Here is a 23,972-nt window from a genome sequence, read left to right on the forward strand (position 1 = left end):
AGAATTTCAGTTTTACCAGATGAAAAAGTTCTGAAGATCTGTTACACAACAATGTGAATATACTTAACATTACTGAACTGTACACTTAAGTGCTTAAAACAATAAAATTTTTGTTGTATTGTTATTAAATTGTTTAAATTATACACAATTAAGAAGTACACACTAAATTACTTAAGCCACTTAAAAAATTACTTGACTATAAAGAGATCAAATAAAGCACTTGATCGAACTTCTAACAACTCAATGGCAAAAACAGTTAAAAATACAACATATAAGACTGAAAGGAAAAAGGATGCATATAAATTAAATCTATAAAGCACAAATTTTATAAGACTGATGTAAGAAGGAAATTATCTATAGTTTCTCCCAATAAATTTGAAAATCTAATATGAAATGAATAATCTCCATAGAAAATATAAATCAAAAGCTTAATGAAATCAAACCCAACAGTATGTTAAAAGAAAACTACATCATAATAAGTATCTCAAACACAGGTAATTAGGAAATTTATTATTGCAATTCATTATATGAAGAGATTGGAGGGAGAGGAAGAAATGATCTTTTCAATAGATGCCAAAAAAGCATTTGACAAAATTCAGTATACATTTCTGCTAATATTTAGTAGGGTAAAAGAAAGAGATATACTAAATTGATAAAGGATTATACTTAATAGTGACCCAACAGCACTCCCATTAAAACAAGGGAAAGACAAGGATAGCCTATATTACCACTTTTATTCAACATTTTGGGCCTGTTCAAATCTGATGCAATAAGAGAAGAAAAACAAACGACAGATATAAATACTGAAAAAGAGACAAAAGACAATCATTTATTGGAGTCAATATAACATCCTAAGGCCAAGTTAGAAGTTTGGGCTTTATTCTAAGAGAGATGAGAAGTCAAATAACAATTTACATTTCAGAAAGATTAGCTTAGTTGTTGCATGAATAATAAATGGAGTATGGTGAGACCAGAAGAGAAAGCTAGGAGATCAAATTAGGAGGCTGCTATGAAGTCTAAGTAAGATAATAGCCAGCACTAGGGTAATGGCAGCAAAGATGGAGAAAGATGGCTCAGGTGGGAATGACCTCTCCTAGTCCACCTCCAAGATGGAGTGGGAAGACATGATGTAGGCCTGAACAAAGAAATCTTCTTCCGTAGTAGAAGTTGCTGGTTCAGCAATGGACACATGACCCAAACTAGGCCAAAAAGAATATTTCAGGAGCCAGAAGTGACTTTTTTTCTTATATTGCTAGCCATAAGGACAATGTAATCCTAGAATTATATTGGTGTAAGTCTTTAACTATCCCCCAATATCCACACTCCCCTTTTTCTTTTAGTAAAACACTTCTCCCACAAGTTGTATCTGGGTATAATGGCCATAGAGCAAGAGCTAGGTCCTAGGTATGGACATATAACTAAGTTCTGGCCAACAGGATATAACAGGAAGTAATGTTTGCAATTTCTTGGTCAACTCCTTAAAAGGAAGCTATCTGTGCTCACTTTTCTAGTTCTTATTTCTCATGGGCTGTGTATTAGTTTGCAAGGGCTGCCTTGCAAAATACATAGACCGGGTGGCTTAAACAACAGCAATTTATTTTCTCACAGTTACTGAGGCTAGAAGTCCAAGATCAAGGTGTCAGCAGGTGTGGTTTCTTCTAAGGCCTCTCTCCTTGGTTTACAGATAGCCGTCTTCTCACTGTGCCCTCACATGGCCTTTTCTCTCTGTGTACACATCCCTGGTGTCTCTTTTTATGTCCAAATTTCTTCTTCTTATAAGGATGTCTGTCAGACTGGATTAGAGCACACCCTACATGACCTGATTTAACCTGTCACATCCTGAGATACTGGGGGTTAGGGCTTCAGCATGAATTGTGAGGAAACACAATTCAGCCCACAATAGGGTGAAACATGGACATAATGCTAGTAAACCAGATTAGAACTTGTAGATGAAGTCAACACTCTAAGGCACAGCTATTCAATAAAACTTTCTGTGATGATGGAAACATTCTGTATCTTCATTCTCCAATATGGTAGCCACTAGCCACATATGATTATTTAAATTACATTAATTTAAAATTAAATAAAATTAAAAATCCAGAGCCACATTTCAAGTGCTCAGTAGCCATATATGGCTAGTCACTACCATATTAGACAGCACAGGTTAAGGGATGGTGTAACAAAACAGTAGAAACTTAGATCTACGAATGACATGAAGGACTACCCCCAGATTATCACATAATCTACCCTGTTTGAACTTCATGTATTTTGGAGTCTCTTTGTTCAAATAACCCATCCTATACCATAACTAATACAGTAAGTTAGTAGTGGAATGCTACAATAACAAATTCCTAAAAATTCTGATAAGGCTTAGAAGACAGGTAGCAAGGAAGCGTATCAGGCTGGGAAGCCAGCAAGTCTTATGCAGTAGCAAAGCATCTTGTAAAACTCTTGCCTGCAATAACGAGTAGGGCACATCACAAGACTACCAGGTATGGAGCTCCAAGAAAAGCAATTAGAAAAACTCAAAATATTGATGTGTTAGCTGTTTAAAGAATAACTAGAAAGATCAACTCAACTATGAATAAGGCAGTTTGTAAGCAGAGATCTCTCTGAGAAGATCTCTCAGTAGCAAACCCTACTCTATAACAGTCTAATTTGGGGTCTCTCAAGTTTGGGAAAGGCAGTTGTTTCTGCATTCCAAACACAAGGAGTTAACTTTCTGACCTCAGAGATTCTTTGTCAGACAGTAACAAAGATCAGGTACAGGGTGTTTCTTTCCCACCTATGATGATTTTTGATGTGTCAAGTTGGTTAGGGTAAACTAAGAGGAAAGAAGGGCAACAGCCATTTGGTAAATACTTTCTCTCAGTTATTCAGACACTAATCTAGGTGCTGCTGTTAGAGGTGGGGGGGGCGGGATTTGCAGATATAATTAAAAGTCCCTAATAAGCTAGGGTGATCATCCTTAGTGAGCTGGACCTAGTCAGCTGAGCTCTTAAAAGAGACTGGATTCTTCCTGACAAATGTGACTCCAAACACCAGCTGAGTCTATAGCTGCTATCCCTTCACCGGATCTTCCTTTTCTAATTGCCTATGGAGAACAGCTTCAGCATATGCCCATGTGTTCCAGCCTGCCTAAGCTCTTACCTTTTCAACTGCTTACCTTACAAATTTTAGATTTGTTAGCCAGCCCCCAGAATTGTGTAAGCCAATTCCTTGTAATAAATTTCTTAATATATACCTATCTATCTATCTTTCTACCTATCTATCTATCTATCTAGCATATATAAACCTCCTACTTGTTCTGCCTCTCTGGTTAAATCCTGACTGATATGTCACCGAAGCCTATTATTTCAGATGCCCTCAAGGTAGCCAGGTAACACAGGGAGAAAGGAAAAGGCCTAGTAGAGAGAGAAGTAAGAGAATGAGTTGATTTCAAAATAAATATGACAAAAAGAGACCTGCTGTAGTTAATATCACATGGTACTGACTTAAAGAAAACAGAACAGAAATCTATTATATGTTTGAGACAGATTTACCATCAAACCACATTACTGGCCTATAAAACTCTATAACTGAACTTTAAGTAACCCCGCAGCCCCTAAATGTATGCCAACTGGTACAGTGCTATAAAAGTTTTGCAATCTCAAATGCCTACTACTTCAGATGTGGCAAAGGAAGATAACAAGGAATAATCACCAAAGAACAAAGCCAAGGACACACACAATATTCAAAAGGGCATTCCTCCCAGAGAGCAAAATCAGAGTTTAACCAAGGATTTTACATAGTTGCCAGGGCAGTCTTCTCCTGTCCAGAAGGATTTCATTGTTACTATGGACCAATGACTGCTGTCTACTTACTCCTTCCTTCTCCAAAGAAGCTGTCATTATGATTATCCTATTCCTATTCACCACTGTACAATGGGTTGGGCAAAGGAAGGATAGATACGTTTTTTATTATTTTACAGATTACTGGACTGAATTAAGAGGACAAGCATTATGTAGATATCCTACACTGTGAGCTATATGTAGTATCCAGATGGGACTTCGGATTGATTCTCTTGAGGAAGAAAGAAGACTATGTGTTAGAAGAAAGGTTTGTACAACTGTTGGGTGGCCAGAAGTTTTAGCCCGGTACTCAAGAAGAAAGGTTTATATTGGAGATATAAACTTGAGAGTCATTAGCAAATGCATATATAAAGACACAAAACTAGATAAAATCACCTAAGAAGTAAGCAGATAAAAGACCAAAAAGGGCCCAGGAATGAGCAATGATGTACTAAATAACCAAAGGATGTACAGTGAAGGGGGTGGGAGGAAGCAAGAAGACCAAAAAAAGCAGCTAGTAATGTAAAAACAGGAGAGGGGGGTATTACATTAGCAAAGAGAATAGCACTTTTTAAGAGACAAGGATTGGTCAGCAAGGTCAAATGCTGATGAAAAGAGTAAATAAGAAATGGATAAACAATTAAATACTATATCCAAAAAGATATCCATGTATCTTTGGGAAAAAAAGTATAGAAGTATCAAAAGAAAATATCTAAGAAATTTTGTTTAAATACTGGGGTAAAGAAGGAGTCATAAAGAATAATTCATCTTACTACAAAAAAATAAAAAATTTTCTACGTTGTAAAAATAATGTAAACAGAGAATATGTTGCAACAACACCGTGAAGGATTAATACCCATAAATATAAACAGCATCACAAATCACTAAGAAAAAAAAACTCTAATAGAATAAGTAACAACTGTAATAATAGATAAAACAGGAAATTTTCAAAAGAAATCCAAATAAAAAATAAACAGGAAAATTTGCTCAATGTCAACAGTAATAAGGAAAACAAAAACAAAACACTATTTTTTGTTTAACAGATTTTAAAAACTAAGATGATCAAATCCAGTGGCATTCTTACACACTGCTGATGGAAGTAAAACTTGGGAGCATTTATCAAATTAACACGTGAATAACCTCTGGCCCTTAAATTCCATTTCCAGGAATCCATTCCAAAGAAATACTTTTATACTCAAAACTAACTGTAAAAGGATGTTCACTTCAGCAATGTGTATGTGATAGCAATGTCCTGAAAACAATCTGTCTACCAACATAAAAGATCAAATAAATTATGAACATCATACTGTGAAACATTCATAAGTAAATGAGAATGAGCCAAATTCTAACATACTCTCAGACACCCCCCCACACACACACATACCCACACCCACACCATCTCTCTCATTCAACTCACTCTCACCAACAAAGAAACTAGACCATTTGATATACACCAAGCTGTTAGCAGCATTTACTCTAAGAGTTGGATAAAACCTTCATGTATTAGAAGACTCTTTTTTTTTTTTTTACAAAACAAGCATCACTAGTTTTTATAGTTAAATAAATATGTAATCATTATCTGAGGAAAAAAAGAATGCAAAGATGATTTCAAATAATAATGATTAATTCTGGAAAAAAGATTAGGTGATTTTTGTATTCCTTAGATATTTTTTGATTTTGTCAAATTTTCTACAAATATGTGTAAGTTTCTACAAATATGTATGCTTAATTAATTATGTTTAATTATAGAAACACTGTATTTAAGATCTAATTTAAAAGATATTTGACATTGCCCTGTAACTCAATTTTTCATATTCTAACCCATCTCTACCTGCAGCAACCATAAGTATACTAGTATAGCTACCTCTTTTCTTACTACAAAATCTTCAGGGTAAAATTAGAATGAATGTTTCTTTGGTGTAACTTAGTAGTCAAGGACACTCTAAAAAAGTATCACATAACAGGCCTCATCTTAAAAAAAATTTTTAAATAAAAAAAAATACCCCAAATTAGTGAGTATTCCAAGAGACACTCATAAAAGATGTAAAGTCTACACTATCAGTATGCAAAAACAGAACAATCCCTATAATGAGACCAATTCTAAAGGTACACAGATACACTGAAAACTGTTAGACTCCCAAGTAAAGTAATCATACAGGATTAAAATCATCCTCACAGTTTTAAATTATTATTAATTTTGTCTCAACAAGATTTAAATTTTATGAAGCTGGGAATAATGTCTCAATTTCTTCAAAACCCTCAAAATTCCGAAGTGATTATGCTAGGTCTCAATAATGCCTCTTAAATAAACTTAGTTAGAAAAATATACTAATAGTGATACTTACCTTCTAAAAATCATAAAAAACAGAATTCCATCACTGTGTTAAGTTTTCACGTGTGCAAGTTTAAAAGTTTTACTAACTATATAGAGCTATGATTTTAAATATCGCTAACTTTTTCATATTCCCTGAGAAGGAAATGGTTGAGATTATTATATAGTAAAAACAGCCACACATAGTAGATACACAATAAATGTTTCACAAGTAAAAGAATCAACTCCTATACCAAATCTCACACTAGTAAGAACTACACGTAGAGGCTTTGCAACAGGACTATTTTTGTTATTAACTTCATATAAAAAACAAGAGGGAAATGTGGCACAGAGAAGGGAAAAGACAATAACGGGGTTAAAGACTAAACTGAAAACAGATTTGGTGTAACACAAACAGGAAGACTTCCTTTTCTTCTCAGGTTTCAGATTTAGGGCAATAGGAAAGAAAAGGAAAACAGAACTTCATGTTAATGTTTTTTTATTCCAAATTCAAAACTGATGAAACCAATTTTTCCACAGATCTCTCTGAAATATTTTTCATTCAAATGTTCTTTAATTAAAAAACACTCCATGAGGAAAGACCAAGCCAAGAATTAATTTTAGGATAGGTCTTTTATTTCTCCACTTTTCTTTTTTTCTTTTCTGTTCCTTTCTTTTTTACTGGGGGGCAGGGAGGATTAAAAAATTAAAGATTAAATGAGACCAAATGATAGCTCGGGAGGGGAATACACCCTACCGGAGATACATAGCTATAAACTAGTTTCATAAATTTGCCATGTCTAGTCTATACTTTCAAATAATCTCAAGAAATGAGAAATGAGTTTACTTATTTTCAAAATTGAAATAACACTAATACATGTTGTGACTCAGTTTGAGTAACTGGTTAATTTGAACATTAAATAATAAGAGCAATGAGAATATAATTAAGGATAATCAGCAGTCCTCCTTGATCATGGCTTCCATCCCTCACCCTCCAATCATTTTTAAACTCTCTCTCTAGAACTTCCTTAGTTTTAGTAATCATTTTCACGGTACAGCAGGCAGAAATATATATAATCTATTTTTTGCAGATGTATCTTAGCATTATTTAAAATTAGAATTATGACTTTGGTTATCTCTAATACCTTATTTAATCTTGTTTAACATTATGTTGAACTTTTACTGAAAAAGCATGCTTTGTTTCAGACCATTTAATCAAAAAAGCACATTTTTTTACCCATGACTCATATAAACCTATTTAAAATTTTCAATCTATTCTCAATAATCTTGTCCATTCCCATCAGTACAATTCAATATGATCTATCTACATACTTTGAGAGATTTTATTATATATCAAAATTATCTATAAGAACACTAATAATATTGGCTCCAAAAGGAATTCCTAAAGTACTGTGATATTTACATGTTTTTCCACCTGACCCTCTTTTATCTCTAGTTTCACCCTGAAGTAAACGTAAAAAGTCAACTCTAAAAAGATCAGGTAATGTTTATGAGTTTCGTAGGATGACAGAAGTCAACCTAAGTTATGCTTTCAATAATTAAGTCTATATTGATTTTTTCATAGCATTCTTGGGGAAGATAAAATTTCCAGCATGTCCCTTTTCAATAATTAAAACCCTAAATTACAAATCATGATAAAATGATACCTATAATGCTCTACAATTCCACTTCCCCTCATGATTGGATAAGAATAGTTTCTAAAGACAAAAGAAAAAAAAAGTTAAGAAGTAAAAACACCGTTAAGTCAGGAAGGGTATTTTGCTTCTGGGTGGCAAATGGATAGGCATAACTCTACCAGGAAGGTAAGGTTCCAAGCACTCGAAGGAGTATTCATATCTACCCATCACCTTCTATTCCCTAATGACTTTTTTTTTTTCAAAAGGCGAAAGCTGAAGGAAGTTAGTCAGATTTGGAATAGGTTACCATGGATGTTGGTGCCCCCTATCGGTCCTAACAAAAATATAAGTGGTATCAGCAGGCACTAATTCACATACCATTAGGAAGTAAAAATTCCTTTTTGTCTATGGTCAAGTACGGAAAAATTATAAGGAAGCTCATTATATCCACATTTCCTAAGCCACTAAATTATCCTTAAAAAATACAGAATATACTGTCATAAGTGCAAATACTCTCAAGGGCCTAAAAATCAACCTGCTAGTCAACTGATGGTCTAATCTGGATGCTAGTAGAAGCAGTCTAGCAAATAGTCTAGTGAATTTCTGGGAGTCAAAATGTACTGCTTTGATGATTATTCAACAGTTAAAACTTTCACAATACTAACTCCAATTAGGTTGGTGAGGTTAATGACTAGACTAAACTGAGTAATTAGAATCCCATAAAAGCATCTGACAGGGGTCCACCATAAATAGCTGCAACCAAGTTCTGTTACCTTAAGACTTGAGGTCCAGGGACTTCCCTGGTGGCGCAAGTGGATAAGACTCTGCGCTCCCAGTGCAGGGGGCCTGGGGTCCGATCCCTGGTCAGGGAACTAGATCCCACATGCACACTGCAACTAAGAGTTCGCATGCTACAACTAAGGAGCCTACGTGCTGCAACTAAGGAGCCGGCGAGCCGCAATTAAGGAGCCCGCAAGCCACAACTAAGGGGCCCGCCTGCCGCAACTAAGACCCAATGCAACCAAATAAATAAATACATAAATATTTTGAAAAAAGAAGAAATCTTTAAAAAAATAAAAAAGACTTGAGGTACCAAATATGTCCAAAGTAACTACATAAGATATATTTATAAACTATTTTTACTTTGGAGATCTGACTTCACCAAATCCTAGCAAAGGTAAGACGCTATGACTTATTAATAACACACATGGTACAGTGCAGTAGGAGAGAGAGAGATATGTAAGACAAGTTTTCTGTCTTTGGATCTGACAGAACATAGCAGACTAGATGAAAATGCTTCATCGATTAAAAGGCAAAATATGAGAATTTAAGAGAAGAGAGAGTAGGCATAGGGCTAATTTACCAGAAAGATAAATCTGCGACCCCCTACTTCACAACATAAATATGCCTTCTTCATTACCACATTACCTTAGAAGCAAGTTTCCCAATTCTAAACAATCCATATAAATGCTCGCCTGATTTCCCACAACCACGCAGTGAGAATGTTTCAAAATAACAAGGTAGGAAGGAGGGAGGAGGTGGTCATATACTTCTGAGTATGGTATCTAATGAAAGTTTTACACACATACTACAGGTTAAGGGAAGAAAAGAAGAAAAACAACAACAACTTATAAGCACCTTCAACAAAATCTTGAGTTTAACTCCAGGGTATTCACAGCCTATCCAGACCCTAAATTAACATCTATTTAAAAGGAAATTTTTTTTTTCTAAGATAACCTTAAAAAGCGTAAGTCTTGAAAGGCAGGGAGAAGCAAAAAGATTGCCTCTAAACAAGGTGGTTTTCACTATAAAGTTTCATTCTGTTAGCAACTGTTAATTCTAAATGGTGGAAATATGAATATATTTATCTGTACTTCTCTGTATTTTTTTTTTTTAATGAGCTTTTCAGAACAAGAAAAGCAAAGCTCAGGGTAGCTAATTTGTCTTCAGTGGTTGTCCTACTGCCAAAAAGTATCTTCCCCTATGCCATCTGAATTTGTTTTAACTCATCTGAAATGCCAACATCACTGATGTCGTACTCAACATCATACGGCATACCAGAGTATGTGAATGAGTGAATGAATAGGCCGGCTTTGCTTTGAATCAAACAAACACAGGTTAAGTCCACTCTGCCACTTATCAGCTACGTGACCCTAATGAAGTTACCTAAATAAAACCCTTCTAACCCAGTATCTTTGCCTTTAAAATGAGTATGAATATCCCCTCCGAACATCTGTATACTTCTCATATACTTTATTCAGGATATACATCTAACCATTTGCTTTCACTCTCATACTTCCTCAAACTTATATTTAATCATTGGTATATTTTTAAATCAATGTCTTAAAATAGTTTTGCTCACCGTTGCTTACTCAGTACAGTAAAACTCCTACCATATAGTAGAAACTCCAAACATTTATGAATAATGAAACAAATATGACAACACCTAAGGGTGAAAATGGGAATACATGAAAACTGTATTAACTCATTTAATTCTCAAAACAATGCTATAAGATAGAATCTACTATTATCACCATTAACATATAAGGAAACAGGAGAGAGGTTATGTAACTTGCCCAAGATCACAAACGTAGTGTGTGATGGACCAAAGATATGAATCCAAGCTCCATCTAATCGGAAATCCACTAATCGGAAAAGATGTGCATCACAACTTTTATGTTAGGAAATACATTTCTATTTTCCATATTGGTTAGTCACCCACTGAAAGCTGAGAAATTACTGCAATTTTCAGTTTTTGATCTAAGGTTTTGCATCAGATTGGGGAGGTGGGTAAAGGAATATCTGAAGTTACACAAATTATCTAAAACATGATTATCCTTATTCTGAAATACTGAAGAGAAAATCCAATTCTCAATAACCTACGCTAACGTTTAGTAAAAATTAGATTCTTGTTCTTGAACATTCAAATAAAGCTTTTATTTAAATTGAATCTCCTTTCCTTCCAGTGTTCCCTCTTTCAGCAGATATACAAAATATCCAGCTAGCGTTTCATCGAAGTAAACATATATATTCTTGTTAAATTATCCTCCACTTTTGTAGGTTAAATATCCCAAAACTATAACCTTTCTTACTCCTTCTTAACCTTTCAATGACTTTTTTATTGGAAGAATAATCTCAAAGACGTTATCCATATTTTTCATTGTGTAGCCAATAACAGAAAGGAAGTAAGTACAATTAAGTATTAGCCACAAGATTTCCTAGCTCTAGAAAGTTAAACTTCTGCTAACATGTCAATAAAATGGTAATGAAATGAAAAACACTGCACAACTCATCCATTTAGCTTATAGTGTACAGTGACAATTACGTTTATTTATTTCTCTATTCTGGTCAAGGATGGAGGCAGGTGCAGAGACATACTGTCCTCCTGCCTGCTTATCCCTCATCATGTACCTGTATAGATTTATACAAATGGTTGTGCTTTCTTCCACTTATTTCTCCTGACTCAGCTCCATAACAAATGACAAACCCACTGTTTACACCACTGTACAGAAGACAGAATAAAGCATATTAAAAACAAAGAAAACACTCCCCTAGTTGATCAGTCAACATATATCATTCCTATCTTCCAAGGAAAACAAACCCAACTCACAAAACTAACACACCTACAAACTTAAGCCTATTCTACATGATTTAATGAATTACTATAAGTTTTGCTTATTTGGCTCAATTCCAATGGACAGAACTATCTAGGTATGTGAAGTTTAGAGAATAATATTTCAGTAAGTACTGCACTCAACTTCATATTAAGTTCCAAACCAGAGCTTGATACTTTACCCGAGAATTTAAAATCTTAATAAAATATTGGTATTTTGCCCATAGCTGCATGATTGTGTTACCTTGCAATTGACCGCCTAGTTTTTGAAAAAGGTCAGGAGAGAGATACAGGGAATAAATTGTCATGAAAAGTATACTGGTCTGAATCATTAGAAAACTCTGATTTCCACTTTTGCTGTTACCACCACAACCAGTTTCCTTAAAAAAAAAAAAAAAAAAGTCTCATTTTTAAAATAAAAGGGTTAGATGAGATTACCTCTAAAATGTTTCTCATCTCTGTAAAAATAATACAATTGAATGATTCTAACTACCATATAATAGATTTTACTGGAAATAAGGATCCTGTCACATCCTTCTCTTCACTGTTTCATATGCAGGCTGAGCAACACACTATCCTGAAACACCCAACTAGGTCAATACAAAATCTATCACTACAAACCTACCCTTAGAATTCAGTAGGCTAAATGAAATAGCAGGGAGTGTCCATCTTTTTGGTATACACGCACGAACTATTTATTACATCTCTACCGATATAACTTCATCCAGTCTGAGGTCAAAGAGAATCTAGTCTTCTACTAACAGACAAGTCTCAAATACTTTAAAAGGTATTTCCCTATTTAAAATTAGGGAACCCAAGTTCCAATAATGCAATTTTCGAAAAACCAGTCTTTTACCAAAATTAGCTGTGCTTGTGGAAAAGAATAAATGGCAAGTGGTACTTCTAGATAATTCAGTTGTTCTCTCTTATAAGTTAATTTATAATCAGCCTTTAAAGCTGCTTTCCTTCTGCTGCCTTAAGTTACAACTTCTTTCTTCAGATCAAGATTTTCAAGCTTCCATTTCAGGGAGTGGACAAAAGAGTTACAAAAGAGCTGCTAACTAGTAAGGCTAACTCTTCTTCGCTTGTTCTCAGTATGGTTGGTATGTTTTACTGAGTTTTGGTTAAATGGTCTTCTTTGAAGAATGAGGTCCTGCAACGCCGCCTGTCTGTGGACGCAGGAAAAATTATAAACAGTTATTATGAAACCAGATCACTAGGACAAACCAAGAGGCCTTCCTATTCCAACTCACCACAACCAAGCCTGGCTCCAAAGCAGACTCTTCAGCTTCCTGACGTTATGTGGAAAGCAACAGGGCCTAGCTTAATTCTTCCTCACCAAGGAAGCATTTGAAAATGTAACAGTATGTACATGTAAGGATCAAACATATTTTTCATCCACCGAGTTACATATAAATGTATATGGACATAAGATCAGTTCATCCAAAATCCTTGAGAGATTGAGGAAGTGAAGGTTACTTCAGCAGCCACAATAGTTATGAAAAAAAAAAAACCTGCAGCAGAACAGTATGGAAAAGTACAGCTTCTCACGTGTCTCTCACGTACACAAATACCTAGCTCTGAGTCCATTACAACCTTGCCTCCCCCCAAAACTGCTCCCCTCCACCTCACAAGTGGGAGAAATGTACCAACCTCCTAGTCGTTCCTCACGAGACTCATCTACCTATTATCTTACCCCTCCAGCTTTGGTCCCGCCCCCGCCCCAGGAGTAACACGGCCCTACTGGCCCAAGGCCGACCCCGCCGGCTGGGCAAAGAGGGAATCTAAGCGATTCCCTCCATCCTAAACCGAGTGAACCATGCCAGGGTAACGTGCTGTTAACCAACTCTGTGCACTCCGTGGTCCTCCCACCCCCACGTGTCAGCTACCCTCCCCCACATGTCCACACCTCACAATTTCGGCCGGGGAAAGAAAGGGGGCAGTGGAAAGCCTGGCCCCTAAGACAGATCAAGCCCACAGGAATCTGTCCCACCGCAAGTCCCCTCCCACCTTTGGCCCCCACCCTTTACGCTCCCTTCCTCCCTCCTTCCCTTGAAACCAGGCCCTTGCCTCAGAAACCTCCTCTTCCTCGTCGTCGTCGTCCTCTTCTTCCTCGCTGTTGTTGCTGCTGGTGCCGCCGCCGCCGCCGCCTCCGCCGCCGCCTCCACCGCCGCCGCTGTTGTCGCTGTCGCTGCTGCTTTCGCTGCTGCTGGGGGGTCGGCAAGTCCGGTTACGCTTGGCCTTGTGGTGTTGCTGCGGCAGCGGCTTCTTCTTCAGGAGCAGGTCGCAGACTCGCACCATCCCACGAGGAGACGAGGCCGAGCAAGCCCCGCTGCCGCCGCCGCCGCCAACGCCGCTGCCGACCTCCGCCGCCGGTGCAGCCGCGGGGGGGCCCGCCACAGCCGCCACCGCCGGGGGGCTCCCTTCTCCCTCAGCTGCCGCCGCCGCCGCCGCCACCGGAACCGTAGCCTTCTCCATCTCCGGGGAAAGAGGGAGGGCGCGGACGGGGGAGGGGCGTGGGGGCTACGCTCTACCGCGATTTCGGCCGCACCGGGACCAACACAGCGCTCGGTGCCGCCTCCGCCGCCACCGCCTCGGTCACCTCTACTGCTGCCGCCGCCGCCGCCGCTCCGCCAGCTCTCACCTCGTCTCGCGATACTAAGGGCGGGGAGCCTGACGATGGGAGGGAGGGAGAGGGAGGGAGCGTGAGGGAGCTAGGAGGGGGTGGTTAGAGGCGAAGAGGGAGACCGGGGTGTCGGGAGATCAAGCGGAGGGGAGACTACCCAGAGTCGGGGGAAGTGTGCCTAGGGCGACTTCCGATGGGGGGACGCCAGGGACAGAGGAGGGCCGCGGTTACTGCCGTAGCGCCCGCTACACCCGGATTGCTTCTCTTTCCTCGCTATTTCCCCCGCACACAGCCCTTCAGACCTCCCTTCTTCCTTCCTCGCTGATGACTAGAACGCAGCCGCAGGCGGAAGTACGGATGACGCCATCAGTCGTCGCCTGAGCGGTGGCGCGCGGGTGGCCGAAACACGAAAGTGAGATTTCGAGGGTCGGGACTTGGGCCCCCGCGGGCGGGCAGTGCTGCGGTGCTGGGGGCGGGCGGGCAGGCTGGAGAGGAGCAGCCTGGGCCAGGTGGGGAACCCATACCGAAGCACGGACCAGACGCTTTGTTAGCTGGAGGCCCGGACTGCCTGATCCGGGAGGTGGAGCCTGGTTCTGGACTCTTGTACGTAGTTTCGTTTCTGGCCATTTTTTTCTACCGCCAAATGGTGAGTTAGGGCTGTGGATCTTGAGAGATGGCGTCGTGTAAAGGAAAGAGCCCACTTTGACTAAGTCTTGGGTCAGACTTCCTGAACCTGAGTTTACACCTGTGTAACATAAAGGAGTTCGACTAAGTGAAGTCTGAGATCACTACAACTCTGAAGTTTCCAAGGGGAGAAAACAGGAGAAGGAAGCAGAATCTGTGCCAGACTCTGCTGACGATTCAGTGAATGACCCCGATTTTGTCCTTCCACCCCTCACCTACTCAGCTTTTTATCTGTGAAGTAAGCATCATAAGTAGTCATCCTTGTCTGTGAATCTCTTGAAAGGAATATTGTGATGGGGGTTGTGAGTTCAGTTGTAGGTGTCTGAAGAACTTTCAGGACTTTTGGAATAATAACGTAGCTTATTGAACTTAGATTTATCCCTTTCAGGTTCAATAACACAGTAGCATAAGGAAAATGAAGGAAACATCAAAGAAAGATGTACTGGCACAAGATAAAAAGTATGTCTCAGCTGACATAGTTGCCGTTTTAAGACTGCTAAGTTTAGCTGAGTATGCCTGAATTTTTTTAGCCTTTTTTTTTTCTTTTTAGCATTGGCATACCATATGAAATGTGGGCAGTTGCCAGTACTCTACAGAGTACTATGGCAGAATTGGCAATGATTGAATCAATTCATTCAAGCAAAAATTCATCATGTGCCTACTGTGTGCATAGTTTATAAAATCAAGCAAAAATTCATCATGTGCCTACTGTGTGCATAGTTTGTAAAACCTAAGTCTCTGCTTCCTGGGGCTTTACAGTGTAATAAGTGTTATAGTAAATATACACACGAAGTGCTAATCATCTGCCTGTTCCTCTCCTACAGCGGTTGCTAAGTTCTGTGCAGGACAGTACACTACATTATGTATCTTAACACTACAGATTTAGGTCTTAACCTCCTACTTATATATTCTTCAGCACCTTTTTCTCCCTTCCCACCAGAATACTTTTGCAGTCTTTAAATCCCAACCACATTTCATTATGTGACTTTACTTCAAACTTCACAAGAAGATCAATGCTATTAGTCACAAACTCCTTCAATTTTCCAAATGCTAGAAACTTAGGTACTTCTGGATCTTTCCTTTCCTCCAATATCAGAGGAATGAGACACTCCCAGCTCTTATATAAGATGAATTATCCGTCTGTACTCTAGTTCCAATCCCTGAGTTCTCTTCTATTTTCTGTCTTCAATCCTCTACATTTGTGGTTCCACTGTGTTTCCTTTCCTTCACAACCAAGCTTTAAAGAGTATTCTACATTCAATGTCTCTTTTTGTTATCTGAATTTCACTTATTAACCCTCTGCAGTCTGACTTATGTACCTATCACACTATCACAAATACTCTGTTTGAAGTAATCCCATTATTTACAACAAAGTGAATTCTTACTCTTTTATATAATAGGGAAATGATTATTTTGTTGGAACTATTAGAATAAGGTCACACCTATTAGAATGGACAAAGACCCTGGAGTGACTTTCTGTTCTTTTTATGTAGCATTTTTTTTCCTTTTAGAACCTTGTAACAGAGACTTGATTAGTCATTCATGAAACTTATTTCTTCTTCCTGGGCAAACAGCTAGACTAAATATCCCAACTTCCCTTTAGTTATTTGTGGTCATTTGAATGACTTTTAGCCAGTGAAGTGTAAAAGGAAGTGACATTCTCATTTTCAGGCTTAATGAAGTCCTTCCATCTTCACTCTTTGTCCATCAACTTGAAGCTAGTGAGTATGGTGATCTTAAAAACTGTATTTTAAAGATGGCCAGAGCCAGAAGAGAGAAGGAGCATGAATGGCTAAATTACTACTTGGAAGACAGACACCTCCAAATTAGAAACACTGCTTTTTGGACTTCCTGTAAGAGAGAAAATTGAGATTTGAGAATTCATATGTTACAGGAGCTAGAATGACTATGACTAACCTAGAAATTGGTGCTGGAAGTGGGGTACTGCTTAGGCAGTACCCCATATTTTTATGCTATAAAATATGCGGTATTGGCTTACTGATGATGCAGCAGATGTTGGAGAAACTGGTATCAGAGGCTGGAAGGAGACCCATGTTTCGCAGTGGCAAAATGGGGGGTAAAACTATTACCTACCTATTGAGACTGTAGCTCAGTACAATCTCAATAATAAGAGGAAATAGTTCAAAAGAGTATAAGTAATACTGTATTTTGCATTTTAGCATTTTACTTTTAGCAAGACTTTGCTAAAGAGATAAGCTCAGGAAACAGTTGCAGAAATGAAAGTGCATAGGAATATTTGGAATTCTTGACCTGGAACAGTAAAAAAAAGAAACTAGAAGAGGCCTTGCGTACAGTCCTCCCAAGATTTAGTGCCGGAACAAAAATCAGATCAAGGCTTTGGCCTTTCCATCCAAGGCTGTTATTTTCGATGGCCTCAAGGAGGCTGGGATGAAGTTCTTGAGAAACTGACACGGGGGCAAGGAAGCAAAGGAATAAATTGGGTGTAGTTACTGGAGGCAAATAGATCATAGGACTAAATTTTTGAAGGAATTTTATTACTGATCAAATTATGAACTTGATTCAAATATTGTTCAAGTGTTAAAACCTTGAGGCAGCTGTTCCATCCCAAACTTGCATAAGTAGAAAATAGAGCATAAATGCTTTACAACTCCCCAATACTCACATAGGACGTGGCTATGGGTAATAATGGGCAGAAAACATTTCAGAGGCCAGTATTGGGCCATACAGAAGACAGAGGACAAATTCCCCTCCAAAACTAAATTGCGATCTCATCAAAATTTCCTCCACTCACAGCAGATGGACCACAAAATGCCTGCTCAGTATTTCATCATTGTTATGTATCTATATTGCCTAGTGTCTCACAGTTTTCTCTTTTCCTAATGAGAGCATATTGTAGTTACCTGTTTCTGATCTACCACTGTACAATATGTTTCCTGGAATTTGGGGTGATATTAGAGATAACTTGTGTTTTTTAATTCATAGGTTGTATCTGGACCTAATGAAGAGGACTGCACATTACCTAAAAACTAGACTTTAAGCCCGACCTAGTAACTGGATAGAACTTCTAGGTTGTCTTTATTGGAGTAGGATGTGTTCTTTGTTTGGGAAGAGAGGTAAAATGGATATTTAGTGATCAGAATAGTGGACTCTTGCAGACACTAGATTCTTCTTCTGGGCACAGAGTTAGATTACATTTCCCAGCCTCCTTTGCAATTAGGCTTCCCAGTTAGATGTGCCAATTAGATTCTAACTAGTGGAATGTGAGTATAAGTGATGAGCTCCTATTGCATCTCTGGTCCATAAAAGATATCACATGAAAAGTTCTCCAGCATCTCCCATTCCCCAGCAACTTAAGGCATTTGTATTGGAAGCCATGTGTAGAAGATGGCGAAGCCACAAGGTGGAAGGACTCTGGTTTCCTGAATCTTCACTTGGAGGATAGCTGCCTGCCTATTAACTTGTGTTAGAGTTCTTATGCATTCTTTTTTTTTAATTAATTAATTAATTAATTTTTTTATGGCTGTGTTTGGTCTTCGTTTCTGTGCAAGGGCTTTCTCTAGTTGCGGCAAGTGGGGGCCACTCTTCATCGCAGTGCGTGGGCCTCTCACTACCATGGCCTCTCTTGTTGCGGAGCACAGGCTCCAGACACGCAAGCTCAGTAATTGTGGCTCATGGGCCTAATTGCTCCGTGGCATGTGGGATCTTCCCAGACCAGGGCTCGAACCCGTGTCCCCTGCATTGGCAGGCAGATTCTCAACCACTGTGCCACCAGGGAAGCCCCTCTTATGCATTCTTTTGTGTGACCCACTGATATTTGAGAATTTGTCCTAACTAATGTAGATCTACCCTTGTTTCTCCAGGTGCAACCATCCATTTCCTGGTCTTAACTCCCATACCACAGGAGTGGGCCCATGAATCAAGCCAACCAAAGTACCATAATTCCTCAGTCATAGGGATTGGTTTAGGAATGGGCAGGTTAACAAAAGGAGCCAATCAGAGACAACCTCACCATTTTGGCTAGCATTATTAAGAAAGAGGCACCTCACTCTGGCTGAAGTTAAGCAAAAGCTTAAATTATCTGTGGCCTTTGGTCACCATGTGGCACGAACATGTCTGAGAAAGAAATCATTACAAGACAGTAGAGGCAGTCTTGATGGTATTGCAAGAGGAAAAAAGTGCTCATGAATTGAGACATATTTCTTGGCTCTCTCCTCAGAGTTGAAACCCTAAGGGTTAAGGGATAGACACTGCCAGGAAGACTTCGGAATTCAAAAACAGGGAGCTTGTGGCTTGGGCCCTGTTTCCCACCTGGAACTTTGCCCAACACAGGCAACTACAATCAAGTAGAAATGGCAACATAATATGTTTAAGCAGATGGCCAGGCAGCATTGATAACCACTCCCACTCCTGCATGTTCCTTGACTACACTGAACTGAAAAGGAGATACAGAATTCCTTAAGAGGTATGTAAATTTGATTCACAGTAAGAGCGCAATCGCTTTACACAGGCTTGCTGCAGTACAGGGTGATTGAAACTCATGGCACAGGCTGTGGTATGAATCCATGGGTTGGATAGAGGATCCTATTGAAAAGACACTAACACCCATAAATTCTAAAGTAAGGGCAGAGGAAAAACAATCACATTTTGAGAGAATAGATTGCAAATTGTATCAACAATAGACCTTACAGCAACATATTTAGACAGCAAGCAGGCCAGATGCCCCTCCAGCAATGCTATGGTAGTGAAGGACTTACCTCCAGCAACCAGATAAAATCTTAGAGAGAGAGAAAAGCCTAATAATATGTTAAACTTTGAATTCCCTGAACTTGCATCCAAAATTGATGTGAAATTCAAACGGACTGTTAAACTGGAAAAGAGTAAGAAATCTCAAAATGGCAAGGTTTGGGTTTTTATTCCTGACTAGTATATAAAATAATACCAGTGTCAACAAATGACACACCCTGAAATGTAAAACTGGTAAGTCTAGGTGGCATGCACAGTGATAATGATTCCTTGGCTTAGGAGGTTCGTTAATTTTTACTATGTTGTAGCAAGCAAGCAAATTGTTAAATTTTAGATCTTAGTGTCTATATCAAGGTTAACGTTTTAGGGGAATTGGTAGAAAAATGTCAAGATTTTGCAGTGTGTCCATTAGCAAGGTCCTACAAGAAAGGGATACATTTCAGTTCAAGCTGCCTATATGAATGCAGAAGAAAGAATACAGTTAACCCTTAAACTGTGCGAATTTTTAAAAATAAATACAGTGGCCCTCAGTATTGGGGGACTCCACATACATGGTTAAATCTGCAAATGCAGAATCCACAGATCTGGAGGGTTGACTACTGGACCCAAGCATCCGCAGATTTTGCTATCTGTGGCAGGTCCTGGAACCAGTCACCTTTGAGTACTGAGGAACAACTGTATATTTCTAAGACACCCCCTTTCTGCATGTACTCAGTAATCCATGTGACTGAGAATCAACTAAACCTGCAATGTACAGGTTTGGAAAACCCATATTCTCTGTCCTGAGCTAAAGTTAGTGCAAACAGCTAAGGAGTTGAAAACTCAGTAAAAGATATAATTGGAACCCTGAAAAAAGCCTGATTCTTGATCACCTCATGCATCTCTTGCTGTGTATATCCTATCTGACAAAGTTTGACAAATTAGTCCCATTGTGAGGAACCATTCCCTGAGATGCAACTTGGAGGCAAGTGGACAGAGATAAATCCTAGCTGCATTATCCCTAAACTCATTGCTCAGCTTATGATTTTGGATGCAAAGGCCAAATTAGAAATACATAGTTAATTTAGTTGACTGGAGGATAGACATTGCATTCCAAACTTGTAACATATTGCTAAGGGACAGAAAACAGATTAACACACCATCTCTGTTTTTGGTTTCTAAACCAGAGTTACCAAAAAGCAAGGTGGCCAGCAACCAACTAAGATTGTAAGAGACTTGTATAGACAAAAAATACCAAGTCTTGCAAACAAAGGCCTATGATTGCTTAATTCCAGTACCCTCTTATGTATGGGCAAGGGATCAGGGAGCACCTTCCAGAGCACAAACTCAAGACATATTAACTGGACTTCCCTGGTGGCGCAGTAGTTAAGAATCCGCCTGCCAATGCATGGGGCACGGGTTCGAGCCCTGGTCCGGGAAGATCCCACATGCCGTGGAGCAACTAAGCCCATGCGCCACAACTACTGAGCCTGCGCTCTAGAGCCCACAAGCAACAGCTACTGAGCCCACATGCCGCAAATACTGAAGCCTGTGCACCTAGAGCCCCTGCTCTGCAACAAGGGAAGCCACCACAATGAGAAGCCTGTGCACCGCAATAAAAAGTAGCCCCCACTCACCTCAACTAGAGACAGCCTGCACGCAGCAACAAAGACCCAACACAGCCAAAAAAAAAAAAGGACATATTAACTAACCAAGAACCTCATCTACTAGCTAATTAGAGTGCCCTTACTTTCCTTAAGTGTATACCAATATCTAATAAAGTTATCTTTATCATACTGTACCATGATGTGCTACATTCAAACCTGGTTTAAGAAATGCATATCACCTAGAACTCTTGGTTTCCAAGAGCAAGATGGAAAAATTGGATGAGAGTTTGGCATGTCTCCTGTTGGAGAAGAGAGTATTTCAGTTGTCCATGGTATAATTATATTATCTTAGACTAGGGCATTTTTAAAATTCTGTGTACTGAAGAAAGCACAAGTATAGGTGCCGGGTAGCCAAGGGTAGAACGTAGTGAACAACACTTTTGTATGTCCATCTTTTCAGGAGATTCCTATCCTTTATGTAATAAAGCTGTCAGTTATATGACTTCCCCTGTCATAAAGATAGGTACATGAGCCAAGCCAATCTCCAGAGTAATATATGACAATTTTACTGAGGCTAGAGCTGCCACTTACCATCTTTGGCACAACAGGGAGCAAACCTACCTAACCACATACAGGTGTTCCTTGGAGGTATTGCAGGTTCGGTTCCAGACTACCACAAGAAAGCAAATATCAATAAAGTGAGTCACGAATTTGTTGATTTCCCAGTGTTTACAAAAGTTATTTTTACACCATACTCTAGTCTATTAAGTATGCAATAGCATTATGTGTTAAACATATTAAAGCATTATGTCTTAAGCATGTTTAAGCATTATACCTTAAATAAAAATACTGCTAAAAAATGCTACCATCATCTGAGTCTTCAGCAAGTCATAGTAGTAACATCAAAGTAGTTTCACAGATAACCAAATCATATATAGTAATAATGAAAAAGTTTGAAGTGTGAGAATTACAAAATGTGACACAGAGATACAAAGGGAACAAATGCTATTGGAAAAGTGGTGCCAATAGGTATGCTCAGTGCAGAGTTGCCACAAACCTTTTATTTAAAAAATGCAGTATCTGCAAAATGCAGTAAAGTGAAATGTAACAAAGCAATGTATGCCTGTAGAAAAAACAGACCAAGGCATTATAAGCAATAGAGACTAGAGTCCAGATAGCATTTGAAATCCAGGATCGTAGACTAACCCATTGTCCATTAATTAAGTGGCCACTAAGTTCTGTCTTTTTTCCCTCCCACACCTGCTGCTCTCATTTAAGCTATTTCAAGGTACGTTTTATACATGTGCAACTAAAATATCCCTGACTAATATAGTCCCCTGGGTGGCATAGTCCCATTCTTAGAGAATCTTACAAAACAAGGATTGGGGCAGTAGTTAACATTGTCCCACCAAAATCTCCATGGAGACATTTCCTCAATTGCCTTCCTTGAAAAATTGTTTGACTTTATTAAGAAGATAGTGATTTATGATTACTTCCTAATTGCCAAAGACATTAGCCTCTCCCAGTCCCTACCTTACCTGGTGTGGAATTTGGCATCAATTGTTGCAGTTTCCAAGTGGGTCCCAGTAAACTAATCCCCCTCTTCTTGCCTAGGTTCTGAACAATTTGGGAAATAAAGCAAAGGATAGAAATTGGGGCCAAAATATCACTTTATTACAGATAAAGTTAAGTTGGTTGATGTTGCGTAGTGGGAAAACCAAATCGGCCTGCCAACTGATCCCCAGAATTAGGCAGATTTATACCTCCAATTCCTAGCAACAACACTTGACAGGGACATCATGGAGGATCAAATGGGAATTTGGTCTCTGGACAACCTTGTTCTTTGAGGTTGGAAGACAAAGCTAAATCAGACATTCTTCACAAATTTACTAATTTTATAAGTCACTCAATCTCCCCAAGTGTAGAGGAAGACCCAGAACTAATTGAGGTCCTTTCACAGGGAGCAAACTTCAGAAGCAAGCACGTTGCTTTCTCCACTAGCATCATTGACCAATTCCTACTTGAACCTTCCTTCCTTCCTTCCTTCCTTCTTTTAGTTTCCATGATAACCTAGTTGCTTTACCTTTTTAATCAATCCTGCTTATTCTTTATAGGCCTTTCTTCCTCTATCTGGTTCTTAAATATTAAGAGTTCCCCATGATTCTGGCCATTGCCCTATTTCTATTTTATATACTGTCCCTAAGGAATCTCATTTAAGTTCACAATTTCATTTACCATATATAAGACTAATGAATTCATATCCCTTATCTCCACCCCAACCCATATAGATCCAGGGTTACCAATGGAATTACAGTGTTTAAACTAATGTTTCCTTAGCCTTTATCTCCAACCTAAATGGATCCAAGGTTACCAAATCCTATTCATTCGTTCTATGTTCTATGTTCTTACTACCTAATTACTTTCTTTGCCTCACAACCACTGCCTTAATTTGGCTTCTACCATCTTTCATCCATTCTATTGCAAAAGTCTATTAATCTCTCTGCCTCTGATCCTACTCTACTCCATTTTATCCTCTACATTGCCACCCAAGTTAATTCTCTACCTTGTAAAAACAATTTAATTCTGGATACAAAAACAATACATATTCATTGTAGAGTGTTAACAAAATATAGAAAAGCACACACACAGGAACATTTAATTCCATCAGCTAGAGATAGCCACTGATGACATTTTAATCCAACTCTTCTCAGTGTTTTTTAGGTGTATTTTTTTTTTTTTAGATGTTGGGGGTAGGAGTTTATTAATTTATTTATTTTTGCTGTGTTGGGTCTTCGTTTCTGCACGAGGGCTTTCTCTAGTTGTGGCAAGCGGGGGCCTCTCACTATCGCGGCCTCTCCTGTTGAGGAGCACAGGCTCCAGACACGCAGGCTCAGTAGTTGTGGCTCACGGGCCCAGTTGCTCTGTGGCATGTGGGATCCTCCCAGACCAGGGCTCGAACC

General features: G+C 38.9%; 2 protein-coding genes across 12 annotated transcripts in view; one reads left to right on the forward strand and one right to left on the reverse strand.

The window, feature by feature from the left end:
- Positions 1-14,339, reverse strand: part of ANKRD17 (ankyrin repeat domain 17) — a 161,769-nt gene extending 147,430 nt beyond the window's left edge. For 4 of the 8 annotated variants that reach the window (XM_030877833.3, XM_030877832.3, XM_030877831.3 and 1 more), the window contains exon 1: positions 13,462-14,338. In XM_030877833.3, coding sequence (XP_030733693.1) covers positions 13,462-13,869 — 408 coding nt within the window. In that variant the 5' untranslated portion in view covers positions 13,870-14,338. Of the gene's footprint in view, positions 1-13,461 lie in introns of all 8 variants that reach the window. The other 4 variants (XM_030877841.3, XM_030877840.3, XM_030877839.3 and 1 more) reach the window with 2 other exon arrangements.
- Positions 14,129-23,972, forward strand: part of ALB (albumin) — a 140,251-nt gene continuing 130,407 nt past the window's right edge. For 2 of the 4 annotated variants that reach the window (XM_070045581.1, XM_030877843.3), the window contains exons 1-2: positions 14,129-14,939; positions 18,900-19,145. The gene's annotated coding sequence lies outside the window, so the exon portion shown is untranslated. The remainder of the gene's footprint in view (positions 14,940-18,899; positions 19,146-23,972) is intronic. The other 2 variants (XM_060299465.2, XM_060299466.2) reach the window with 2 other exon arrangements.

The sequence above is a fragment of the Globicephala melas genome, chromosome 5 (assembly GCF_963455315.2).
Source record: "Globicephala melas chromosome 5, mGloMel1.2, whole genome shotgun sequence".
NCBI lineage: Eukaryota > Metazoa > Chordata > Mammalia > Artiodactyla > Delphinidae > Globicephala > Globicephala melas.